At 58.0% G+C, this 19,999-nt stretch overlaps 1 protein-coding gene and 1 long non-coding RNA gene across 2 annotated transcripts; one reads left to right on the top strand and one right to left on the bottom strand.

The window, feature by feature from the left end:
- Nucleotides 1–1,666: 1,666 nt before the first annotated feature.
- Nucleotides 1,667–19,876, bottom strand: OGFOD3 (2-oxoglutarate and iron dependent oxygenase domain containing 3). Its single transcript, XM_038546227.1, has 9 exons — nucleotides 19,764–19,876; nucleotides 17,971–18,188; nucleotides 14,570–14,645; nucleotides 13,241–13,283; nucleotides 10,976–11,040; nucleotides 10,449–10,505; nucleotides 6,247–6,400; nucleotides 2,987–3,110; nucleotides 1,667–1,902 (listed from the first exon to the last, which is right to left on the bottom strand). Exons 1-9 carry the CDS (start codon nucleotides 19,835–19,837, stop codon nucleotides 1,766–1,768), a joined length of 948 nt encoding a protein of 315 aa, XP_038402155.1. The 5' UTR covers nucleotides 19,838–19,876; the 3' UTR covers nucleotides 1,667–1,765.
- LOC111094981 lies at nucleotides 10,531–14,845 on the top strand. Its single transcript, XR_005364099.1, has 2 exons — nucleotides 10,531–10,687; nucleotides 14,516–14,845. It is a non-coding gene; the product is annotated as an uncharacterized LOC111094981 (long non-coding RNA).
- Nucleotides 19,877–19,999: the final 123 nt, after the last annotated feature.

Raw genomic sequence — 19,999 nt, 5'->3', positions numbered from 1 at the left:
ACGGGGGGCCAGAGTCCAGCCTGGGCCCCCAAACACCCACTAACCACCAAACCAGGAATCCAAGAGCCCCAGCGCCAGGGCAGATTTTTCCATTGGAATTCCAGACAGATGACGCGCCGGCAGGGAGCGAGGCTGCCAGCAGCCAGCGCCCCAGACTTGCTCCTTCCAGGCTGGCCGAGGGCCCACCCCACGCGGGGCGAGGGGCCAGTTCTCCCAGGATCGGCTGTCCCCCGAGCTGCCCGGGGCAGGCCCGTAGGCTGGCAGCTCCGACCTGTCCACCCCCCGCCCGCCCCTGCTGCAGAAACCCAGGGCTGGATGCTGAGTGGGGTCGGCGGTCTGTGGCCTGGGGTCCAGCCCCTCCCTGCCCTCCTTCCACGCGTGTGCCCCTGGTCCCCGTGGCCTCCTCGGCCAGCGCACCACTGGGCCCTCTTTCATTACGTGCTTATTCCTGTTCACAGCGGGGAAACCCGGACGCGGGGGTTCCAGGCGGGGACTGAGCCAGGAGCCCCTGCCCCTCAGCTGCCCTTTGCCCCGGGGGGCCCCAGACGCCCCGCAGCTGGGCCGAAAGCCCAGAGCCCATGTCTCCCCCCAAACCCAGGTGTTAGCGTGAAACTCTGAGGCCGCCCCGAACCTGGGCCTGACTGCAGCGGGGACCTCCGGGTCTGCCCTCGGCCTCCTCAAGCCCGGGGCCGTGGGGGAGCAGAGGCGGACAGTGTGCGTCCCCTACGTGCCAGGCTGGGCAGTCGGCGCCTGGCAGCCGGGAGGCGGCCCTGGGGGTGATTTTAGGGGAGTGAGCAGTGTGCCCACCAGTGTTGGGCTGCGAGGGAGGGGTGCCTGAGCTGCCAGGGAGGGAGGGGTACCAGCTGGGGTCTCAGGGGCCCCGATCCAGGCGTGGGGTCTGGTGTCCCCTCTGAGAGATTATTTGCTCCAAGCCCCTGAACCTGTCTGAGGCGAGGCCAGCCCGCCCTGGACGTGAGGCCTCAGCAGGGCTCTGAGCAAGCAAGGGGGGCAGGAGGGTGGGGGGCAGAGGCGGGGCCCCGAAACAGGGACTCAGGGCTGGCTGTCTACACCTGCTTCTCCTGGACTCAAGATCAAGTAGGAAACTAGCATTTACAGCGCCAATCAGCCCAAAAGGGATGGGCTGTGCCATGGAGGACGCCCCCTCCTCCCCGAGCCTCCAGGGCTAGGCCGCCGGGAGGCAACTGCCCGCGGCCTGGTGGTGCCCGCTGCTCGGCCTCAGTCTGCTACCGCTGCGCGTCTGTCCCACTTCCTCGTTTGCTCCCCGCGTTATAAATACAGCCCGCCCCCCCCTTATATGTACAGTCCCCCCCTCCCCACACAGAGCTCGCCGGGCTCGTGCAGGGCCTGCGTGGGGTGTGACCCGCGTGGCGTTGGGGATGCCGGGTCAGGCGGGACCCCACGCTGCTGTCAGCGACGTGGCCCGCGGCCCCGCCCAAAGCCGCCCACGCACGGGACCTCCACGCCGCGCAGAGTCCACATTCCAAAGTCGGCGCCGCCCCGGCGACAAACGGGGATTTCCAGTCCAGGGCAGGAGCACACGTGGCCCCGGCTGGTGTGCGCTGAAGCCCCCGGGCCTTGGGAGGCGGGGGGCCGGCCCCCTAATTCGCTTACGGACGAAGAAATGACTGAAGCGGCAGCAAACCAGTCGGGGGGATTCATAAGGCACCTTGTTGGAGGAAATGGGCCAAAAGGGCGGGAGGGGTGCCATCCTGTGGCTGCCCCGTGGGCAGAGCCGGCGGCCGGGCTACGTGAACACCGGGTCTGCGATGCCGTGGTCGGGGTTGCAGGTGAAGGCGATGGTGACAGCGTAGCGGGTGCCCCACTGGACCTTCTCCACACGGTGCAGGTTCTCCGACCCCGAGGTGAAGAAGGACACCCGACCTGGGGCAGAGGAGAGAAGTGACCGCACAGCCAACAGCACGGCGGGCCCACCGCCTCGGAGCGGCGGCAAGCAGGCGAGGCCCGGGTGAGGGCCCCTCTGTGGTGGGCAGGCCCGGACTTGGGGGCATCGAGGCCCTGCCGCCACCCAGGGCACCATGTGACCGCCCCAGGCCCGCCGCCCGTGGCCTCGCAGGCCGGACGCCTAGGATCTTTTTTTTTTTTTTTTCCAGATTTTATTTATTCATGAGAAACACAGAGAGGAGAGAGAGAGAGAGAGGCAGAGACACAGGCAGAGGGAGAAGCAGGCTCCATGCAGGGAGCCCGACGTGGGACTCGATCCTGGGACCCTGGCGCCTGTGGTCTGCAGAGGCCTTGGGACCACACGAAGGTCCCACCGTTCATACTGCCAGAGCCTCGGGACAAAGAACATTGGGGCAGAAAAGGAGGACTTGAGGAAATGACCCAAACTTTTGTCATGACCCGACGTGAGGAACACTGCTGGCTTTTAATCCAATGAGTGCAGCAAACTCCAAGTGGGAAAATACAAAGAAGTCCACACTGAGGCCCAAGACAAGTCAAATGGGTGAAATGAAAGATTGATTTGGGAAAATCTTGGAAGCAGCAGAGAAAACAGGCAGTGACCCGCTGACGGCAACTCTCTCAGCAAAAAGTGATTCCGAATAAAGCAATGATGTTTATGATGAGAAAGGAAAACTCTATCAACCCCGAGTTTCACAGCCCGTGAAAATATCTGTGAGGAAAGGTGAGGTCAAGATGTTCTCAGAAGAAGCGCTGCCAGCGGAGCGTGGCCACCTGCTCGGCACGTGCTCACAGGGTGGCTCTGAGCACCCACCCGGGGGCCCCAGGACCACCCCGTGCTCGGTGCCGTTCTCAACATTCTCAGGTCGGGACGATTACGTCCCTGGAGCCGCTGCATCCCTCTGGGGGAGAGCAGGGCTGCGCCGCAGGGCAGGGAGGACAGGCTCTAGAGGCCGCTGCGCTGTGGGCAGGGGGCCTAGGGGCCGCGGACCCGCAGACGGATCCGGGCAAACAGCGTCGCGAGGCCGCCGCCGGGGGCTCCTACCTGCTCTGGGCTCCACCGTCCTGTTGGTCCCCTCCTCCATGAACACAAATCTGCCCCCGCTGAAGTCGTCCAGGTAGTCAGACAGGTAGAGCAGCGACGTGTAGTCGAAGGAGCCGTAGGTCACCTGCGGGCACAGTGTGAGGGGGCAGGTCACCGTCTGGAGGCCGGCGGGGCTCATGGGCCCAGGACGGTCAGCAGACGGCACATGTCCACCTCTCAACGGGGCTGCTTGCTGCCCCTGCGGCGTCACAGATGGCCCCCTGAAGCCCACAGTCACGCATTTTTGCCTGGGACTCGCACACAGCTCACGGAGGCCGTCTCCTGGCAGGACGCACGCAGACAAGCCCACGCCGCGGCGATTCCACTCGCTAACCAGCAGGTCCAGTCTTCCGCATCCACAAGGAACCAGTGTGGCGACAAGTGCTTTTGCTCTTTCTTCCGTGTGGGGCTAGTCCAACCTTTGTTTTTATTTTATTTAATTTATTTATTAAAGATTTTATTTATTTATTCATGAGAGACACAGAGAGAGGCAGAGACACAGGCAGAGGGAGAAGCAGGCTCTCTGCGGGGAGCCCGACGCGGGACTCGATCCTGGGTCTCCAGGATCACACCCCAGGCTGAAGGCGGCGCTAAACCACTAAGCCACTGGAGCTGCCCCAACCTTTGTTTTTGTTTTTGTTTTTTGTTTTTTGTTTTTTTTGTTTTTTTTTTTTAAAGATTTATTTTTATTTATTTATGATAGACATAGAGAGAGAGAGAGAGAGGCAGAGACACAGGCAGAGGGAGAAGCAGGCTCCATGCCGGGAGCCCGACGCGGGACTCGATCCCGGGACTCCAGGATCGCGCCCTGGGCCAAAGGCAGGCGCGAAACCGCTGAGCCACCCAGGGATCCCCCCAACCTTTGTTTTTAACTGTAGTAAAATACACATGTGAATTTGCCATTTTGACCACCCTCGTGTCCTGCCCGGGAGCACGAAGCCCAGTGCTGGTGTCGGGACCATCTCCCCGTCTGTCTCCAGAAGTCTGCCGGCATCTTCCAACGCTGAAGCTGTCCCCACCACACACTCACCCCACCCCCTGGCACCCACCCTTCTGTCTGTCTCTGACCCGGACGACCCCAGGGACCTCACACTGGCAGAGACCTGAAGCTTCTGCCCTTCGGTGTGTGTAGACGCTCTTCGGGAAGCCGGCTCCGGCAGCGCAAAGCAGGCGATGCGGGACGAGGTCTGGGTCGGCAGCTGGTCCGAGCACGGACCCTCTGACAATCGGCCCCCACCCCCAGCCTGGACGAAGGGATGTAACAGGAGGCGGCTATCATTTGTTTCCTCAGATGCCCTGAAGTCAGGGATACAAGGCCCTGTTCGCAGCCAGAGCAGACAAGGGGCACCACGTGGAGACGTTGTTTTCGGTGTGACATTTGCAGGGTTTGGTTAAAAACCTCAGGCTGCTGAGGAGGAGCTAACTGCCTGCGACACGCACGGGAGGTGTTGTCTCCAAGGACCCACTCACTCGAGTCAGGATCTGGCTAATAAAGGGGATTACTGAGTCTGCATCTTTTTTTTGTGCAAAGATAATGATGCACAACAAATGACAGATGTTAATTCCTTAATGACATTTTCCAGGCTGATGAACTGTTCATTAGCAAGTTTGGGGTAAGAGAGAAAGGGAAGAGTCCATGGACTACAGTCCAAACCATCACCCCGCCGGCCCTGGAGCACGTGACTCCTGCCTCTAAGCTACCGGGCTGCCAGCCAGTCTGACATGTCTACACCTGCAGGCATCCTGGGAGTGGCCTGGAAGCCCCGGGCCAGGCTCATGTGACATACTTGATCAAGGCTCCAAAGCCTTCCCCCCTGCAACCACCGACACCCCATCACCATGACAACAGTCACCTCCTGATGGGCGGTGGGGCGACCAGCAAGGCTGCCATGGCGACCGAAAACAGCGTCACCTTCTCATAAACTCGGGACCGTGCACCATGAGGCTGGACCCGTACGCACCTGGGCTCAGCTGCGCATCCTCCAGATGCCAGCCCAGGCTCCCCTTGTCCAGAATCCCGTCACTGAACAAGTGGCAGAGGGACGTAAGCCTGTGAGTCTCCTGGGGCAGCGCTTCCGGTGAAGCTTCGGCAGCGAGCCTCACGTCCATCAAAACCACACACACACCACATGACAGCGGCCCAGGTGCGGTGGGAGGGGAGTCCCGGAACCTGACCCTGTCCCACCCGCCCCCAGGACTCGCCAGGAAACCAGGGACCTGGGAGGGAGGCCATGGGACCCGCGAGTTCTGCTGCGGTGTCTCCGTTCCTGAGACGGGAGCCGCGCGGGTGAGGGCAGACGCCAGGTTCTAGAGTTCTCCTATGTCTGAGGACTGCTTTTGCCACGTCCACACGTGAGCAGCCCGTGGCTGCCCCGCAGGCCCCCAGGCGACCCTGGCTCGTGCAGACCCTGTGGCCTCCCGGCTCTAGGCATCGTGCTGGAGAGCCTGGGGCTGCCGACGCTCCTGACGTCTCTTCCCGCTGGGAGCCCCTGGCCGCAGATGCCACTTGCACTGAAGCTGGCTGGAACTGATTCCACACCGGGGTCCTTGGGTTAAACCACGGCCGCGTATCCGGCAGGATTCAGAGCTGAAGCGCCATTTGCAAGCATGTGTCCCCACCTGCCCTCATCACTCATCCCAAGCTTTCTGGGTATTTTTCACTTGCTTCTTTCGTTCTGGCATCAAGGGATGTGAGGGAGGGCCCTAGGGAGGGTCATAGGTCACCTGGGCTGCCCTCTTGCCACCCTCAGGTATCCCCTGGCAGCACACTGAGAACCAGGGGGGATGGGCTCTAATTCAGTGGGTCAAGATCATTAATTAGCTGGGGCTGTGTCTACAGAACAACAGGAGATCCAGCATGGGAGATCCAGAAGATCCTGTGTGGTCAAGACCTTCCCGTGAAGAGGTGGGAAGTGGGCGGAAGGCAGGCCGGGGGAGGCCCCCTGCAGCCGTGGGGGCGACAGCTCAAGGCCCCAGGGGAGGTGCCACGTGCCCATCTGTTCTTACCGTGCATTTTACCACACGTGGGGGCAGGGTTTACTGCCTTGACTATACCCCCAGGGTCCCCGGGCTTTAGGGTGTTCCCCTAAAACACAAGGGCACAGTCCCCACATCAGAGACGAAGATGTCTAAAACCCCAACAATGGAACGCCACAGGTGGACACTCAGAAACCCAGGCTGAGCCAGCTCGGGCGGCGCCAACCAGCCCCGGGGCTGCTCACCTTGTCCACATGTGCGTGCCAATACTCATCGTGAGCCGTCTGGGCTTCGGTGCTGTTGATGCGTGAGAAGAACGTGGGCTTGGTCAGGTACAGTGAAGATGCACTGATGCCGAAAGCCTGGGCAATTGTGAGCTGGACCTTCTGCCGCACGTCCCTGTGGGGAGGACACACGCGTCACCCAGGAGCCGCGGGGCCGCAGAGAATTCTCCATGGGTCCCACAGAGCCATGCAGTGCCACTCGACCAGACATGGACTGCGGGGCGGGGGGGGGGCGGTAAGACGGACACTCTCACGGCAACCCCCCACATCAAGGGAGCCCTGTGCTAGGCCAGGCACCGAGGACCCGCTCCTTGCAGGAATGGCCACGCTGTCCGGGGGGACACACGGAAGTGGAAGCAGCAGTGGGGGTGAGCGGCCCTCTGCACAGGACACACGACTCCTGGTGGAGGGCCTGAGAGCCACACCGAGCATGGTCAGGGGCTGGGGCTGCCGCCCGCTATGGGCCGTATACATGCAGCTGTGTGGTGAGGGGCTTTGGGGCACAGTCCTGTCGGCATCCGTGGTGGGGGCACCACCCTGCCCTGGACCACCGCTGACCTCCGAGAGGCCAGGGCGCAGGGCAGCAATGCGAGACAGGCTGACCCACCCGTCAGGTGGACACATCACCTGCCTACCTACAGCCCTATACACATGCACACACGTGGACCTGCCTACGTACGCCCCACGGACATGCACACATTCCTCACATGCACAAAACGTGCTTGCGAGACACCACACACGCCCACGCGTACGCTCACACGTAGGCCTACCCATGAACTATGCACACACGTATGGAACATACAGTGAACCATGTCTAGGACCACAAACGAGGCGGCTCCAGCACCATGGGACATAAATCATTCCAATATTAGGCAGGCCCCCCCCCCCCGGGGGGGAAGCACTGGGCCCTTCCCAGGACCCATTTCAGGGTGCTACTCCACCTACTACTACTCTACCACCCTGGTGTTCGTGGGGATGCTCTAGCCCTCCAGCGAGGTGGGGACACGGGGCGCTCAGGAGCTCTCATCAGCCAGTCAGAAAAACCATTTAGGAGAATGTCACTAATGTCACTTGTTTCATGGGCTCCGTTTCCTTCATCATCTCTGTTCACCTTCAGGGCGCAATGCTTTGCAAACACCGTTTAGCCAAATGTCCCAGTTCAACAACCTCAAAGAATGCAGAGGCTCGTGACCTTCTCCCACTTTGTCCTCCGACCACACAGCTTGTGGATGGCACAGGCCGTGAGTGTCCTGACAGGTGCCGCTGCTTCTCCTGGAGCCCACGCTCTGCCCGGGGCATGCGGGCCTCCGTCTGTCTCCACCGCTGTGGGGCCCACGCTTCACCAAGACAGCTCTGCACATCCTGCTGCACATCCCCATGCCCCCCACGTCCACCTACAGAGGGCGGCCCAGGAAAGATGGGAAGCAAGCTGATGGTTTTACCTTCAGCACCGCCAGGAACGGCGGGCTCAGTGACTCGGGGTCCCGGGACAGCCCGTGCCGTGTGTGGCAGGAGCGCTGCTCCCCACGTGTGCTGACCGCCTCGGCGACGCCCCAGGTGTGGCCTGGTGAATGTGTTACCCTGAACATCTATCTTGAACATCAGCCATAAGCCAACCTCAGACAGTTTTCCCTGCAGCTCACAGGACACATGAGTGGAGCATTTGGTACGTCGTGTGAATCATCAGAATCCGTTCATGGGACATGGGCAGCTCCTCTGACGGTGGCCAGGTCAAGGCCTTGGGAGTCCCCACACCTCGCTCTTGTTCTGTGACAACCCAGACCATAAACGAGACCACGGTGGGATCTCGTACTGGCAATACTCTTGTGTCTCGAGATGCTCAACTACTTTAACCACAGAACAGAGAAGGTTAGAGAAGAGTCCAATGGCATCCTTCCAAACACTGCTGTTTCCTTGACAACGTTGTGTGAGGATGTACTTTGAGATGTTTTAACCATTGATTATGATTATTAATCTTTAAAGATTTTAATCTTTTAAGAGAGAGCCGGTGCAAGCAGGAGGAGGGGCAGAGGGAGAGAGACGCCTGAGCAGACTCCCCACTGACAGAGACCGAAGCAGGGCTCGATCCCATGACCCTGAGATCATGACCTGAGCCGAAACCAAGAGTCAGACGCTTTACCGACTGAGCCACCTGGGCGCTCCGGTTATTACTATTTTAGTAATTGTTTTATTCTGTGAAACTAAGTGTTCCCTTCCATTTTTCACTGATAACTACCAGTTAGTTAGTAGTTAGAGTCTAGCTACTATTAAGCCCTAAGCCCTGACGGAACCTAACAGACGTGCTGACGCCGCCGGCAGCCGGTGCCTCTGTGGCAAGCCTCTTTGCGGCGCCCACGTGCTGGGCACAGTACTTGTGCTTCTCCATGCAACAGCCAACTGGGTTTTCACTCCAGAAACACAAACTCCGTTCCTCATGTGTGACTCTTCCTGGGTTCCGTGCGTGACCAGACGACAGTTTGACCGACATCCCTTCCCCTCTGCGGGTTTGCACTCGAATGAGACACAAACCCAGCGTCTTCCCTTCATTTGCGGTGATCGTTTCTATGTTTCATAAAACCTTGACGTCATGAACGTTAAAATACCGACCCACGCTTTTTCCTTAACTTTAGTAAAGGCAGTAAGGAAGGTAAACCAGCCACAGGGGACTGCAGAGCAGGCTCCTGCCCCACCAGGCGCCCGGCCGTTGCGCTGCAACACCCTGCCTTGCTCTAGGCCCAGGCTTCAGGGCCGACCGAGGTCACTAGTGCGTGGCCAGCGTCAAGGGCCCCGCTCACTGTCGCTACTATTTGTGTGTTGCTCTGGACCAGGAGCGGTCTTCCTAGAGACGTCACCAAGGGGAAGCCGTGGCTGTTTCCAGGCCACGGGGCTAGAGTAGCAACCAGCTAGAGTAGCTGGTCGGGGGTGGGTTCTGGCGCCGAGGGGACAGAAGGGCAACGCGGAGGACGCCCACTGATGAGGCGCTTGGTACCACGACTGGCAGCCCCGATGTGACCGACACAGGTAACAGAATCACACACACTCACACAAATGAGGTAGAACCAGGCATTCTGAGCAGGAGGGCGGGTAGCCCTGGAGCCAACTCCTGGGAGTGATGCCCTGCTCTGCTCACACCGAGCTGTGACGGTTGGGGAAACGGGGTGAAGGGCACAGGCGATCTCCCTGTGTTGTTAGAACAGTATAGGAGTCCGGGTTATCTAAGAATTAAACGTTTTAATTAAAAAAGCCACTCCAGGTTTTTTGGCAGTGGAGGAGCTGCCAGGGCAGGAGGGCTGTGCCTGACACCCGGCACCGGCACGTGTGGCGGGCCCGTGAGTGGGCACGACCCCTGCAGCACCCTGGGCTGCTCGTCCAGCAGATCTTGCAGCACCTGAGGCTGGCTCGGCCTCCTACCGGTGAGCTGTGTGAGGGGCAGACGGGGAGTGCACATGGCCTCCGCTGGCCTGCTCCTTCCCCAGGCCGTGTGGGCTCGATGGCCTGGCTGGACCTGCAGCTACCAAGGCAGGTAGTGTACCCACAGCTGTTTTAGTACCTTCTGTGAATCCGCCCTGACTGCACAGAGCACCAAGGAAGGAAGAAAAACCATCCATGGAGCCGAGACAGGCAGATCCAGGCAACCCCCTCCCCTCAGTATTTCTGCTTATGGGCTCCCTGTGCCCACGGACAGCGAGGTACCAGCCCCGTGTCCACCTGCCCGAACTCTGACAGGGTATAGTTTCAGCTATCACGAGACCCTCTGTCTCATGTCCTGTTTGCCCAGGACAAACCAGGGCTGTGTCACAGCCTTGGCGGATGCGCAGCACCCTGCATGGGCCAGGGCAGGGCAAGCCATCAGCTGGGGTGGACATGCCTGGTGGGTGTGGTGGTAGGTGGGTGAAGCAGAAGGTGGTCTTTGAAGGGCCAGGGTTGGGTGGGCGTGGCTGGCCGGCGTGGTGAGGAGGGTGGGCTGGGCTGGAGAGGGCTGGTGGGGGCCTGGGGGCGGGGCAGGCGAGGGCGGGTGGGCGGGGCTGGCGAGGGTGGGTGTGGCCTGGGGGCGAGGCGGGGCGGGCGGGGCGCTCTTGGGTTCCACCCCTGGCTGACCCTCCCTCCCCCCTCGCCCCGACACCTGCCTCCACGTCTGACCTCATCACTGCTTCCCGCCTCACCGATACAACCGGAAGTCCTCTTCTGAGAAGACGGTTTGTATCTTATCTCCAAAGTATCTGTGAAAAAATATGCTGTTAACAAATGAAACATTTCATTGGACGTCTGTTGTCAGCGCTTTATCATAACACGTGAGTGTTTCCTTATTTCCTTTAGATTCGGTGTTTCCTGCTGGGCGCCTCTGTTTCTACAGTGACCACCACTGATGAAAGGGAGAGCCGTGAGAGCGATGCGCATCCAGGTGGGGAGAACCTGCGTCTCTGGCCTCGGGAGGATCCAGGTCCATCCCAGGAGCCAGGCCTGCCCCCCAACCCCCTCGTCCTCTAGCTGTCCCTCGGCCTCAGGCGGGTCCTGCTTTCCTAAGAAAACCCTGAGAAGCCCCTGATATAGCAGGAGACCATTCCCTGTGGCTGGTGAACAAGGATCCTGCCCCGGGGACGGGCCACACCTCCCAGGTCCCCCCTAAGAAATGCACAAGGGCACGAGGTCACGCGGCACAGTGAGGGCTGCAGCCCCTCTGGGTTCTCACCTGTACAGGTTTACAAAGTGCTTCCCCACAGATAGGGCTCCTGAGTGCAAGTCCAGGATGGACGCCTGGAAAAGATGTGCACAGAGCACAAGGGTAGCAGGGGCCTGGAGATCCGTCCTACGCTCACCCTGGGTCAGGGGAGGGATGCTGGGTTTCAAGGCAGGTGGACCCAGGGTAGATACAGGACAGATCTGGTTCTCTCCTCCCCAGACTGATTGTCTGAAAACAGCCCACAGACCTGTGAACTCCTGCAGCTGAATCACACCCTGCCCACCCTCCCTCCTGCGGCCCTGTTGAGGTGTAACGCACACATGAGCTACACAATTTGATAATCTTTGATGTCACACACCCGTGAACCATCAAGATAGCAACTACATCCCCAAATGTCCTTGCACCCCTTTGCCATCCTGCCTCCTGCCTCTCTCCACCCACCCCTCCCTGCCCAGGCAACCAGTGATGTGCTTCCTGCCGTCACAGACCGATGCACATTTTCTAAAAATTAGACGTGAATGTAATCATGCGAGATGCACTCTCTTTGGGTTTGGCTCCTTCTACTCAGCATAACCACTCTGTGGTTCACTCATGCCGTTGTGTCTACAGACATCCACCCCATCTTGTTAGTGAGGAGCACTCTGTGGTTTGGGGAGCCACAACCACGTGGGTTGTTTCCAGCTGGGGGCTATCACAAATAAAGCTGCCCTGACACTGGCAGACAAGTTTGTGTGGACAGATGCTTTTATTCTCTTGAGTAAACCCCTAGGAATCGGATTGCCAGGTCATGCTTTTCTAAAGGACTATCAAAGTGTTCTGCACCCTGCCTACCCCATGTCCTTCCCATGTCTGGGAGAAGTGGTCATCAGCACGGGTCACTTTTATGCTATCTAGGAAGCTACTATATTTCTCTTCCTTGACGCAGTGACCAGCCCAGGGGTTTGAACATAATTTGAGTTTAATGAATGTTAACTGAACTAAAAGGCATCAAATCCAGTTAATTTACTACAAGACAACTTCCTAGGGGAATGCCCAACAAAGAGTAAGAGATGAGTCCATGAACAAGTGGGTTCTTAATAAATGTTCCCCCTGAATCACACCAAACTAAAATAAGAAGAGCTTCATTTTCAGAACTCCAGGGAAAAATTTTGCAAAATAAAATAAAGTCATGCAGGTAATCATAGAAATACTTAGAAATTCTAGCAAAGTCCATAAACTAATCCTCCCAGGGCTTTCAAACATGTGGACTGATTCGGGTCTGCATAATGGGGATAATTCAGCAATCACTAAACAATGCAAAGAAGACTGCATCCTCCACAGCTTCACACGCTGGGTGAGGAGACCCATGTTCAGGACACCACACGGGAAGGCAAGCTCCTGCGCGGGGCTCATAGGAACAGGACTCCCAGAGGCTGCCCAGGAGGCAGAGCAACTCCCGGGAGGCTGCCTTGCCCTCAGTTCCCAGCAGCTGCTGTAACTGACTGCACAAACTGGGGACTTTAACCAGAATTTATCTTCTCATAGCTACTGAAGCCAGAGATCCCAGGGTATGGTCAGGGCCACGCTCCCTCTGAAGGTCTAGAGGAGAATTCCTCTCACGTCTTCCAGCTTCTGGTGGCTCTGGGAGTCCCTGGCTTATGGCTGCATCTCTCCCCCTCTGCCTCTGGCTTCCTGTGGCTTCTCTTCTTCTACCTCAAATCTCTTTCTTTGTCTCTCGCAGGAGGACACTTGCCATTGGACTTAGGGCTCACCCCAATCCAGAAATGATCTCATCTTCAGGCCCTGAACTTATGGCATCTGCAAAGACCCCTTTTCCAAATAAGGTCCTGTCTCCAGGCCCTGGGTGGAGGCATGGTTCATGAGATCCCCCAGGGAAGCCTCCCCACCCTGGGCCCCCTGCACACCGCGCCTGTGAGGTCTCCAGTCTGGAGGCTGGGGAGCACGTTTGTCACTGTGTCCCAGGAGTCCCTCCCGCTTCCAGGCTTGCCACCTTCCTCACTGGGCTCCTAACTCACCTACTGTCAGCTCCCTGTCCGCGACCAGATCCGCCTGCCCCCAGCAGGTTGTCTGAAACATGGTGAGATCTGGAGCAGGCTGCTGTGCCTCACTGTGAGGAGGGGAGACACTCTCGTGCCCACCGAATATGGCCTGTCCACACTAGCAATGTGGGGGGAGGCCAGGGGACACCCAAAGGCCCCACGTACCTGGTGCCTCCTCGCCCTTGGACGGAGAGCATGCTAAAGGGGTAGAAAGAAAACTGAAGCAGGAACTCACCCCTCCGTCGGATCCTCCCAGGGAGAGCCCCTTCTCGGCTATGCTGTGGGGAGGTCATTATAAGTCAGGACTTAGTTAGTAGAACTGTCTGTGATACGTCCAGGCAAATAACAACCAGCGTGATTTAAGCAATCTTAACAGACTGTTTAATATTTATGATGTAAACACATGTTTAGACCAAAGGACTCATTTTCAAAGCTAAATGAGTAAATGGCAATATTTGCTCACTGTCTTGTTAAATATGACACTGTTTAGAAACAATTGGGCTTGGGGATCCCTGGGTGGCTCAGTGGTTTGGTGCCTGCCTTTGGCCCGGGGTGTGATCCTGGAGTCCCAGGATCGAGTCCCGTGTCAGGTCCCTGCATGGAGCCTGCTTCTCCCTCTGCCTGTGTCTCTCTGCCTCTCTCTCTCTCTGTGTCTCTCATGAATAAATAAATAAAATCTTAAAAAAAGAAGAAGAAGAAGAAGAAAGAAACAATTGGGCTTAAATTCCATCTTGAGCACTGAGAGCTGGTGCCCACCCACATGGGCTGAGCTACTGCCCCAGGTCCCTGTCCTGGTCATCACAGGCTGGCGGGGATGCCTCTGCGATCATCAGTTCGGGATGCGGAGGCGCCGTGGAGGCCTGTGCCAGGCGTGACAGGATGGCCCACCTCTGAAGACGTAGGAGCTTCTAGCACATTTAGTAGACAAATGGCAACTGGGGAACTGACCTGGGGACGATCAACCCCGATTCCATTGACTGCTGCCCGGTAAGCCCCACACTGTTATCTAGAAACAGGGGGAGTATGTCCCTGCTGGGACTCTCAGAGGGCACACAGGCAGCGTGAGGGCCAGTGGCTGCTACGCTTCGCACTCGGCACATGTGTCTAAACAGCTCTTTGTCTGAACAATTTGTTGCAGAATCAAAGCTTTAAGATCTTGTTTTTAAAACCCCAACAAAGTCCAGTGTGGACTGCATCTGAGTAAGACCGCTCACCCTGTCATCAGTCACAGCTAGTGGAAAAGCCTACTTTTGCCCCTGAAGCACACAGGGAAATTCTTACGGAATTCTAAATTAATTTTTTGTTAAGATTTTATTTATTTATTCATGAGAGACACACAGAGAGGCAGAGACACAAGCAGAGGGAGAAGCAGGCTCCCTGCAGGGAGCCCGATGTGGGACTCGATCCCTGAGCCGAAGGCAGATGCTCAACTGCTGAGCCACCCAGGAGCCCCTAAATGAATGTCTTTAAATCACCTTTTCAGAAATAACTGTCTGATTCCTGTCCCCAGCCCCACTTTCTCGCCTGTTCAGGACAGAATAAGAGGCTGCAGGGCAGAAGGTACCTGCGAATCCGCTGGGCTTCGTCCCTGGTGATGACCGTGTCGGTGATCCCCCGGCCACACTTCCTAGGGGAGCAGCCTGGAGAGAGACGAGCCAGAATGAGACGCTGACCCCAAGCTGAACCCCAACCACACTGCCACTTGCATTTGTTGAGGATTCCCCTGTCGGTGGGCCCCCACCCCTGGGAAATTTTGTGGGGTGGGGCTGTGCCTTCCACAGGATTAGGGGGCCAGATTTGGCAAATAAAATACAGGACACCCACATAGGTGCGAACTTCAGAGAAGCAACAATGATTTTTTGGTGCAAGTGCAGGACATACCGACACCCCCTGCTGGACACACCACATTCCTGGTGGCCCCACACCGGGCGGGATGCTCAGGGGGACCTGGCACTCTGCTTACCCTTGGGAAGAGAGCCCAGAGCCGCCCCAGGTGCCGCATCCACAATAAGCCATGACCAGAGGCCCAGCCTTCCTCAGCCCCTGGACAAAGCCCTCCTGGGACAACACAAACTATGCTCGTAACTCTAGTCCCAGGGACCCGGCAAATGCTGCACCAAAGGTGCTCACCGCGTGTCCCTCCCGCACTCCCTCTGTCCCTCTGAACCCGGACGTGCAGCTGCTTAGGGGCAGGAGGGCAGAGAAGCTCAGATGGGGACGAGGCCAGAGTCAGGTCAATGGAGCAGAGCATCAGAGCGGGGCAGGCTCCCTCGCCGTCCCGGCCACGACACGGAGCCGTGGGACAGTCTCAGGACAGGCTGGGCTGGTGACCTGTGGCTTTTCACCCTCTTCCCCCTTCCCGCCTGGGACAGGAGCCTGGTGCCTGCAGGTAGAGTAAGCGAGCCACACACCGAGTGTCAAGTGCTGCGGGGCCTTTCTCTGCATGCCTTGCGCGTGGGAAAAAGAAACTTCTACTTGGGGGCCGTCGGGGGAGGGGTGCCTCAGTACCAGAGGCCAAATACGATCCTACTCACACAGGGGTTTCCATCAGAAACAAAAGCTACACATTTTTTAAAAGCCACTTGTATGTTTTTTATAAGGGTCACTCCCTGAACATAAGGACACGGTAGGGAAAAAACAAAAGCCGACACGACGATAATCCAAAGAAAGCCTGGAGAACGGTACCTGCGTGACCGCTGTGCTTCAGGACAAAAGAATCATCACAGGGAAAAAAAAACAAAACGAATCATCACAGGGAAAGAGGAGGGTCACATTTAGGGGTGACGGAACAGTTCCCGGGAAGACGGAAGGACGGCAAACACAGGTGGCATCGTGTCAGGTACGGAACAGCCCACACGAAAGGCCACACAGGAGAAGCTGCCAGAGCCACTGCCGCCTGGCGACGCCCGCACACCTCTCCCGGGAACTGATGGACAAAGGACATGGAATCCACGAGGATGGGGAGGGCTTGCACATGTGACGAGGGGGCGAGGAGGATCACGGAGAACTCCGCACGCGACCGTTAGGAAACGGTTTGCCAAGAAATGTGCAGCGTTAACAAAAATGTATCAGGTCAGAAAGAAAGTCTGGGAGCCCGTGGGGGCTCCGTGGGTGAAGCACCTGCCTTGGGCTCAGCTCATGATCCCGGGTCCTGGGCTCGAGTCCCGCGTTGGGCTCCCTGCTCAGCGGGGACCCTGCTTCTCCCTCTGCCCCTGCCCCAACCCCCCCCACCCCCGCTTGTGCTCTCTTTCTCTCCTCAAATAAATAAATAAAATCTTAAAAAAAAAAGTCTGAGGGGCGCCTGGGCGGTGCAGTTGGTTAAGTGCCTGACTCTTGATTTCAGATCAGGTCACGATCTCAGGGTGGTGACATCGGGCCACAACCGGCTCTGCGCTCAGCTTGGAGTCTGCTCAAGAGTCTCTCTCTCCCTCTGCCTCTCCCTCCGCGTGCGAGGGCTCGCTCTCTCTCAGATAAATTAGTAAGTCTTAAAAAAAAGAAAGAAAGCCTGAGCCAATATCAAAGGATGTGTATCGCACAGATGACATTAGCTAGCTACACTGCAATTAGGTTAGAAATCCATCTTTAGGGCAGCCCAGGTGGCTCAGCAGTTTAGCGCCCCCTTCTGTCCAGGGCGTGACCCTGGGGAACCGGGATTGAGTCCCACGTGGCTCCCTACATGGAGCCTGCTTCTCCCTCTGCCTGTGTCTCTGCCTCTCTTTCTCTCTGTGTCTCTCATGAATAAATAAATAAAATCTTAAAAAAAAAAAGAAAGAAATCCATCTTTAAAAAGAGAGAACCAAAACCCCCTGAGTTCTGAAATGCTGAAGCCCAGCAGCGACACAGTGTGCCCAATGAGCACAAGGGTCAAGAGAGTAATTTGGATGAAAAAGTGAATTTTGGTTGACTCACCAGTGCACGTGCGTGAGCACCCCCCCCCCCCATGGAGCAGTGCCCCGTCCAGACACCCCCACCGGGGGCAGGGCCTCCTCACCTGGAAGCCCCCCCCAACCTGGAAGCCCCTCCAGCCTGAAGAGCTCAGGGGAAGTCCAGAAGCTTTAAATATGCCTCAATTCTTCTGATTGTGGCAAATGTACATAATATGAAATTTACCATTTCCCATCTACGTTGTGCCAACATCATCCCCGTTCACCTCCAGAATTTTTTCTGCTTCCCAAACTAGAACCCTGCACTGGTAAATAATAACTCCCCATTGACCACCCCCTCGTGTGAAGGTTTAATGTTGCTAGATTATTATGGGTGAGACGAAGAACTTCAGCTGTCGCTGCAGGAAACACCTTTGGTAAAGGCAGAGGGACCGGGGCCCCCACAGCGGGCCTCACTGTGGCAGTGGAAGCACCCGGCAGCCTTCTCCCAGTTCAGGTCCAGAGCATTGCTCTGGGTGAAACATTAATGAGATTCTGTCTTTAAGACCCAGGCTGTCTTAAGACCCAGCAGGCTAGGTTTTAAAAACTGAGAAAGTGAGCAGTAGGAGGAACGTGGGGGGTGGGGGAAGAAAGCCAGCAGGTGCAGGGTGGCTATGCCTCTGGTCGTCACGCCGCCTCCCGCCCTCCTGCCCCCCCCCCCCCCCCCACGATGGGACACTCTGACCTGGGGAAGGGCTTCTGGCAGTGACATTTTCTGCAGTGACAACACTGTGACACTCTCCACACAATGCCTCTTCTGATCTCAACACTCTCGTCCCTACCTTTCCAATTCTGTTAGATCCCTCCGTCAGAGTGCGGGCACCTCCGTGAAAGGCTAGCCTCAGTGACCAGCACCCCTGCCCTTCCCAGTTGGGGGTGGGTTAACCCACCTGAGAGAGGGAACGTTTGGCTGTACCCCCCGGTCCCCACACCACTTTCAATCTGATTACCACTTCACTGCAGCAAAAGACTGATGCATCACAAACGCAGTGCGTTCCTTGCAACATGCTGCTCTTTTCCAGCCCACAGCAGCATCACCTACCTTCAAACCTTCGGTGACTGTCATAGTCCTCTGAGCAGGGCACCTCGATGAACCGTCCAGGCAGGATCTCGCCACGGTGAGCCAGGACCTCGGTGACACCATCATCACCCCCCATACTGCTCCAGAGCAGCAGCCCAGCAAGCACGGCGCAGGCCCCCAGGACGGAGGTTCTCAGCCACTTCCTCTGCACCTCCCTGGGTGCCCGGACACTCTTTGTGCTAAGGACAAAACACAACCGCAGTCACCCAAAGGCACCCACGTGTGCTGGAAAGGTGGATGACCAGGGTCCCCACCCACTTAGTTACAGCAAGCCTTAAACTGCTCTGTGCTAAAGGAGGTCAGAGCTACTCTCGACCAATCCAGAGGTGCTCACCAGCCTGAGAGGATGTGGTGGGGAATGTGGCCCCCAGCCCCATCCAACCCGTGCTGGCAACACAATGAGCTGCCAGCTAGTGTCCCTCCTAGCCCAGCCATGCCCACGGAGAACCTGCATCTCTGTTGCCAATCACATTGCCTGCCGCTGAAACGGACTGCCCCAACCACTGCACATGCCCACGCGCACAACACAGCAGCTTAAGTGTGAGTCAAGCCCACTTAAGTAAGCCATGAACCAGCTAAGAAGAGAATACAAGCACCAAATTTTTTCATTTGATCTGCAATTAAGACACTTTTTGCACAACCTGAAGCTGTAAGCATGTGTGTGTGCACATCTGTGTCTACATGCATGCCTATGGTCTGTGTACGTGCACGTATGTGTGCACGTGTGTAACCGAGAAGCTGTGTGCTCTGTTGTCTAGGTGACTCGGTGGCTGTATGGCTCCAAGAACTTGCACAAAATAAGGCAAAAGATCAAGGCACCCTTTTGAGGAAGTGTGCCCTGTCTCTTCAAGTATGTACTTAATTCCTGAAATGCAGGAAGCCTGACTTATACTTGTCTGTGTCCCTCCACCCTTTTCAGCGCTAATAAACACAACACATTCCGATAAATAAATCCCAAGGAGGGCACAGCACGGTCAGCCCATGGTGAGTGGATACGTGACCATTTCAAACAGGGATCACAGACCACCGAGGTGGGGGGTCTGCTCAGCTCAGAAAAACTCCCCACCCCGAGACCACCCAGCCTTCTCTACTTAGACCAGGGTGGACACCAGTGGGCCATCATTATCTTCCCCCAAACTGCAGATAGGGAGGGAGACTCAGCAGCCTAATGACTGGAACCCCAACCTGCAAGGCACAGCTGCTGCGTGCTGTGGAATCTGAAAGGGACAGAGGCAGAGGCCCGGGCAACTGCATCTTGGATTTGGACGCAACATCCCCTGGGGTCTGCTCTAGGTGAGCACCCGCGTGTGGGGTGAGCTGGCTCGCGCTGCACGGAGGAGGCTCCCTCGAGCCTCTAGCCTGGGAGCAAGGTCCAGGCCGCAGGGCAAGCACTGGCGCTCGGGGGTTTGCCCCGGGCGGGGGGCCTACAGCACTCCTCAGCTCCGAAAGCTGCAGAAGCCCCTGGGAGGCTCCGCGAGGAGACGATCACTCGTTCAGCCGTCCGCCCGCCTGTGCACAGCGCTAAGGCGGCACACGCGCGAGACCACCGGGCCTCGGGACTCGTGGGGCGGGGTCCTGCTCCCACTGCAAGCCACGCCCCCTTACGGCCACGCCCACCACAAGCCACGCCCCTCACGGCCACGGCCACTGCAAGCCACGCCCCCTCACGACCACGCCCGCTACACAGTCACGCCCGTGAGGCCACGCCCCGCCCGCCGCCGCCGCAGCTCGCGGGGCCCCGCGCTGCCCGGTACCTGCTGGGGCGCCGGCGCTCGGCCGCCCCGCTGCCCTCGGGCGCCTTGGGCGCGCCCCTCCGCTGCGGCGCCATCGGACCGGGCCGCGGCGGAGCCGGGCCGACCGCGGGAGCCGCTCCGAGCCCCGCGCGAGCGCCGCGAGAGGGTGCGCGAGGCCGGCGCGGCCGGGGACGCAGAGCGACGCGCTCGGCCGTCGACCCCGGGGCTGGCGGCCAGGCCCGAGCAATCGGAGGCCG

Source organism: Canis lupus, chromosome 9, assembly GCF_011100685.1.
Source record: "Canis lupus familiaris isolate Mischka breed German Shepherd chromosome 9, alternate assembly UU_Cfam_GSD_1.0, whole genome shotgun sequence".
Classification (NCBI taxonomy): Eukaryota; Metazoa; Chordata; class Mammalia; order Carnivora; family Canidae; genus Canis; species Canis lupus.
Note: the sequence above shows the minus strand (reverse complement) of the source record. Positions and strands in the feature narration are given on the sequence as shown.

Coding starts and splice junctions, on each gene's coding strand:
- OGFOD3 (XM_038546227.1), bottom strand. CDS start 19,837: ATGGCGCCGCAGCGGAGGGGCGCGCCCAAGGCGCCCGAGGGCAGCGGG. Junction 11,041..13,240: donor TGGGAGGATCCGACGGAGGG/GTGAGTTCCTGC, acceptor CATCTTTTCCAG/GCGTCCATCCTGGACTTGCA. Junction 10,506..10,975: donor CACTTTGTAAACCTGTACAG/GTGAGAACCCAG, acceptor ATTTTTTCACAG/ATACTTTGGAGATAAGATAC.